The following is a 5,896-nucleotide window of genomic DNA, read 5'->3' as shown; positions in this document are numbered from 1 at the left end:
TGCTTGGCTGAGTTCTTTATTTCTTCATTTGATGTTTTAGGGTTTCAGGATTGTTGTATTCTCTGTTTGGCTTAGTGTTTTGGATCTTTGCTGTGGAGGGACGGCGTGGTGCTTCTGCCTAGAGCGCCATTTTGCCAGAACTCCTTTTTTTGTTTTTTGGTGAAAATATACATAGCCAAAGATACACCATCCATTTCAAAATTTCTACATGCACAGTTCAGTGACATCGATTATGTTCTTCCAGTTGTACTGCTATTCTCACTTTAGATGAAGGTTTACAGAACAAAAGAGTTTCTCATTAAACGGTCAGCATACATGTTGCCCTATGATAATGGTTAACAACCCCACTATATGTCAACACTGTCCTTACTCAACCTTGGGCTCCCTATCACCAGCTTTCCCGTCCCCTTCTACCTTCTAGTCCTCATCCCTGGACTGCTGTGCATCATTAGTCCTGTTTTGTTATATGGGGCTGTCCAATCCCTGGCTGAATGGTGAACCTCAGAAGTGACTTCACCACTGAGCTAGAAAGGGTCTGGGGCCCATACTCTTGGGGTTTCTCCAGTCTCTTTCAGGCCAGAATATCTGGTCTTTTTTTTTGTGTGTGTGTTAGAATTTTGTTCTAGATCGTTCTCCAGCTCTGTCCAGAACCCTCTGTTGTGATCTCAGTCAGAGCAGTGAGTGGTGGTAGCCGGGCACCATCTAGCTGTACTGGACTCAGTCTGGTGGAGGCTGTGGTAGTTGCGGTCCATTAGTCCTTTGGACTAATCTATCCCTTGTATTTTGTTTTCTTCATTCTCCTTTGCTCTTGCAGGGGTGAGACCAGTGGAGTATCTTAGATGGTTGCTCACAGGCTTTTAAGACCCCAGATGCTACTCACCAAGGTAGAATGTAGAACATTGTTTTTATAAACTGTGTTATACCAATTGAGCTAGATGTTCCCTGAGACCATGGTCCCCACACCAAGGCTATAATCTTTTTTTTTTTCCTTCCAAGACAGATTTGTTTATTCTTTTTTTTTATTGTACTTCAGGTGAATATTTACAGAACAAATAGTTTCTCATTAAACAGTCAGTACACATATTGTTTTATGACACTCGTTAACAACAACGCTGTAATCTTTATGGAGGAAGACTGCCACATCTTTCTTCAGTGGAGCCACTGGAGGGTTGACTTAAGTCATGCACTGCACTAATACTGTACCTTTAACATAACAAAGAAAACCAATTCCCAAATGGGATTATAACCTTAGGAATAAGGTTGGGATTTACAACAATTTTTGGGGCAGAGGTGGGACATAATTCAATCCATATTAGGGAGTATGCTATTTAATGTGGGGTAGACTGCCCCAGTTTAATGCAACACAAAGCTCCTAGAATTATTGTCAAGGACCAACAATTCACCCTCCCAGCTGCACTTTCATCTAAGTCATCCCAATTTCATTCACATCACCACCACCAAAAGTCTAGTCCTCACTTGGAGTTTGCTGAAAATACCATAATTCTAATGTTCTTTCAATGGAGTGGGCTCTGGCTCCCCCAGCCCAATGCGAAAGGCTAGTAGCAGTGGCTTCCTGACATTAATGGAGTATCTCCATTTCTCAGAAACTCCATGGACACGCTGTGCATAACACACCCAGTCAGTGCTTGTGTTCAGAAGGATGTCTCTCTGGTACCTCCTCTGTTCTATATTAGGTAGTCCCTGCAGTCTACATTCAGGGTCCTCACCTGGACTCTTGACCAGTCCTGGGACTCCACCCTCCTCCGATGATGAGAAGTTGCGCCCCTCAGATCAGAGCCTGCACCTTTCTGGCACCTCCTAGATGGAAGTCAGGACACGACACATCCAGCCATGGCTGCTGGAGGGGCCTCCATAGGTCAAGGCTTTTGGGGGGCTTCTGACTGCCAACACCCAGGGTAGGGCTTTTGGGACTCCACTGTTCTGTAGTTGTTGGTCCCTTAGTGCTCTCACAGGGCCCTCACTTTGATACCTATCAGAGCCTGGGGTTCCTGACTATACAGACCTGAATCACAGGCTCCAAACAAAACCCTCACATTATGGACACCCTAGAGGGGGAGGTCAGGGCATACTGCATGCTACACCTGCCTGGGCCTCACAGGAGTGCCAGCTGGGTCAGCATTCTTGGCAGACTCTCTTTTGATGGTAGTACCCCCATTAGCACTCAGGGTTCACACCTTACTCCAGTTAGGGACAAGACTCCTCCTCTGCAGAAATGGGTCTGCACCTTTTGGATCAAGGCCCTCCCTCCCTGACACCCCACTAGAGGGAAGCAAATACTTTCAGCGGGGAAAAATATACTCTCAAAGAACTACAGATGTATAAAGCGTGGAGTGGGTGAGATACCATATGTTCCATGAGTCATGAAAGGTTTATATGATAGCTGCTCCTAGACTCTAAAAATCTATGGGTAGGGCTTGGGATTTAACCAGGTATTGACAATCTTTTACTTTTCTATCTTGTGATAGCAACTACTTACTGTTGAGTTCTCTAACATTTCCAAGCATATCCCCATTCCAATGCCATACTATCTAGTTCTGGGTCACAAAAAGATTCAAGGATTTTCCATTTGTTTTACAAAATACAAAATTCTTAAACCTGAAAAACACCAATAAATGCATTAATCATATATCTCATAAACTTGGATTCTGAATCTAAATAAACCTTCTATTAAAAGGATCAACATTTGAAAAACATACGCACACAAAAGATGAATCCACAAGTTACTAATGTATAACGGGAATGCAAAAAGGCATACATGTGCTGCTGCCAAACCCACATGTCCTCCACTACTTAGGAGGTTAACAGTTCTCTTTAAACACAAAATGAAGAACCTGCTTCAGACTTCACTAAGGGTGGGACGATCTGCTAGACTTCCCCTGGAAACGGGCCCAGGCCCTGGCATTAGGACCAGCCCCGGCCCATTCTCTGCCTGCAGCTCTCCCTTTCTCATCTCTCCAAATTTCTTCATACACGGCTTTGGAGGCACTGGGGTCAGTAACGTTGATCTTGGCCAGAAACTCCAGGATTTTTGTCTTGCTGGCTTCAGATTGGGCTCTGGGACCCCACAGGAACTCGTAGTGTGGAGGATCACTGTTGGGCACCTGCCTGTACTCCAGGTACTTTTTCTGCACCGAATCTTTAGTGAGGAACTTCCTGGGCTCCCCAAAGATGATGGGCCTCTTTCCATCGTAGATCCCCAGCATATTCAGGAATTCCCACATCTCCTCCTCGGTGGCCCAGTTGCCATTCGTGTAGATCATGCCCAGGAGAGACATCAGGAGCCCGTTCTTGGGAAAGCCCCTGCCACCAATCATATTCTCTTCCTTGGTGATCTCTAATTTGCTGACAAGGGCATAGGATTGACCTTTGGAGTCAGCTTCCTTCAGGTCAAGGCCAAAGACCAGTTCCATATGCTCAGAGGCTCTCCTCAGGATCTCAGGGAAGTGCTCCTTGTACCTTCTGTTGATGATCTTCATCATTTCTCCCTTCGTAATGGGCTCTTTCATTTTATACTTGTACAGCAGGAACTGCAACAACATGATCACCCTCCTGGTTAGAGGGTCTCTCTGTGACCTCTCAGTGGGGGCTGGGGCCTCAGAGGAACTTGGAGCTCCCTCACCGTGGCTCTTGGCCCCTCTACCAGCTCTTGTGCCCGAAGCACCTGCAGCAGCAGTGGTGGTGGATGGGGCTCTCTGAGGCCCCTGGGGAATACAAGCAGCAGGAGAACTCTGGGGAGAACCCCCAAAACGAGGAGAGGAAGAGGAAGGGGACCCTTCCTCCTCTGCTGCAGTGGCCTGATCACCCTGGACACTGTGAGCGTCACCTCGGGCCTGGCGACGTTTCTCATGGGCGCATTGCTTACTCTTTTGACCTCGAGGCATGATGACTCTGGTCAAGGACAGCAGGCAGGAGTGCTGAAGGAGGGCAGGTGATGCGGGCCCACTGGAGCAGGGATGCTGAGAGGGTGTGAGCCCTTTCAGCAGAGAGATGCCTCCTCGGCTTTAAGAATGGCTACCTAGGCAGGATTCTTGGAAGGCACCGCTCTAGGAACCCAGAAGGCTCCTGATCTCTTGGTCAGCCTGTCCCGAGAACCCTGTGGAGGAAGTTGGGGTGAGGCTTAGGTTGCAGTTGTCAGCCCTGCCTTGGGCTTACTGGGCTGACAGCAGGGGCTGGTAGTGACGACCCTTTGTATTGGGGTAGTGGGAGGTCTTCTTCACTTCCAGGGAAATAAGATCAAGGGTTGGCAGGGCCTGGGCTCCCTCTCTTCTGCTACGCTGAACTTGACACCTCAAATCCCTCTGAGACCCACAAGGAGAAATTGAAGGGGCAGCTCAGCCTCCACCCTTCAGAGGGTATCCCAGTGCTGACAGCGCAGTGGGGCCCGTTTTGTCCTGGATTCATTGGAGTCTGGAGTCCTCCATCAGGTCCTCACCTTGACTCCTGGCACAACTTGGAAGTCCTCCCTGTCTTGAATAAGGCCTATCTGCTCATACTAAGGCCCTCAATTCCCAGAGACCCCTGAGGGAGAAGTGAAGTTTGCTTCATCTCGCCACAACTGCCTGTGGTCTCCCAAGGCTGACAGTAATGGAGGGATTCTGCATTGCCTCCAATTAGTGTGGTCCCCTCAGTCCTCAGTGTCCTCACCTTGACTACTGGCAAGCCCTGACAATCTCCCCTTCTCTGACCTGAGGCTGCCCCCTTTGACCAGGTCCCTCACCTCCTTGAGATGTCCTGGGAGGAAGTGAGTGCAACTCACTATGGCAGCATGCCCAAGTCCCCCAGGTCTAAAAACAGGGGTGGTGCTTTATGGTTCCCCCTGATTTGTGGAGGAGTTACCTCATCATAACTCATTGTCCTCACCTTCACTCCTCTTAGGGACCAAGTCTCCTGCCTCTGTTGAGTAGGCCTCCCCATTAGTTCAAGGACTTCCTGTCCCTGAGACCACCTGCCCTAGGAACAAATGAGGGGGCACCTAAGCCTGACATCTCTGACCTTGGCTTCCCAGGGCCAGTAGCAGAAGGGGAACTTTGTGCAGCCTCCTCTCTACTCAGGGTGTTAATTCCCTCTTTCCTCTTTCAGGATTTGTTCCTTGATTTCCACCAGGTTCTTGGATTCCTCTCTGCTAAATTGGGACATCCAGCCTTAAACCAAGGACTTCATCTCCCTGAGACCTCCCAGGCAGAAGTCAGGGAGCACCCAAACCTACCAGATTTGTCCTGGGCTCTCAGGGCTAATGGCAGGAACAGGTTTCAGGGCAGCCCTCCCCATTTTGGGTTGAGTGGACCCCAGTACCTCAATGTCTTCATCTTGACTGTGCACCATTCCTGGGACTCCACCCTCTGCTGGCCTGAGGCCACACCCCTTAGACCAAAGACCACAGCCTCCTGAGACCTCAGAGTTAGAAGTCAGAGTGAACCACACCCTGTGCAGGCTGTTTCTGGAATGCTAGGGCTTGCCGGGGCGGCAGGGGTTACCTGATCCCAGAGTTCTCAATTTGGTGACCCTTTCATTTCTCACTCAGCCTTCCGACCTTGCTTCCAGGTATGACTTGGGATTCTTCCCTCTACTAACCTGAGTCTGCCTGAAAGCAGGGGTGGACTTTATGGCTCAGACTAAGGCCTTCACCTCCCTAGAGGGGAGTCAGGGCACCGCACATCTGGCTTCCCCTGCCTGAGGGCTCCCAGAGTTGACAGCAGGGGCGGACTGTGGGCGGACCCTCTTTTGCGGGGAGGCCGCCTCATTAGCACTAAGGGTCCTTGCCTGGCGTCCAGTTAGGGTCTAGATCTCCTCCCTCTTCAGAGCTGGGGTGCTTCCTTGGACCAAGGCCCTTCCTTCCCGAGACTTTCCAGGCTGACATCGGCCTGGTGGCTTTGAG

The 5,896-nt window shown here is 49.6% G+C and overlaps 1 protein-coding gene across 1 annotated transcript; it reads right to left on the bottom strand.

Annotated features, from left to right (window-relative positions):
* Positions 1-2,867: 2,867 nt before the first annotated feature.
* On the bottom strand, positions 2,868-3,902 carry LOC101342302 (melanoma-associated antigen B2-like). Its single transcript, XM_004389950.1, has one exon. It carries the CDS (start codon positions 3,900-3,902, stop codon positions 2,868-2,870), a length of 1,035 nt encoding a protein of 344 aa, XP_004390007.1.
* Positions 3,903-5,896: the final 1,994 nt, after the last annotated feature.

The sequence above is a fragment of the Trichechus manatus genome, unplaced genomic scaffold (assembly GCF_000243295.1).
Source record: "Trichechus manatus latirostris isolate Lorelei unplaced genomic scaffold, TriManLat1.0 scaffold00269, whole genome shotgun sequence".
NCBI classification, from domain to species: domain Eukaryota; kingdom Metazoa; phylum Chordata; class Mammalia; order Sirenia; family Trichechidae; genus Trichechus; species Trichechus manatus.
This window is presented reverse-complemented; position numbering and strand designations above follow the sequence as displayed.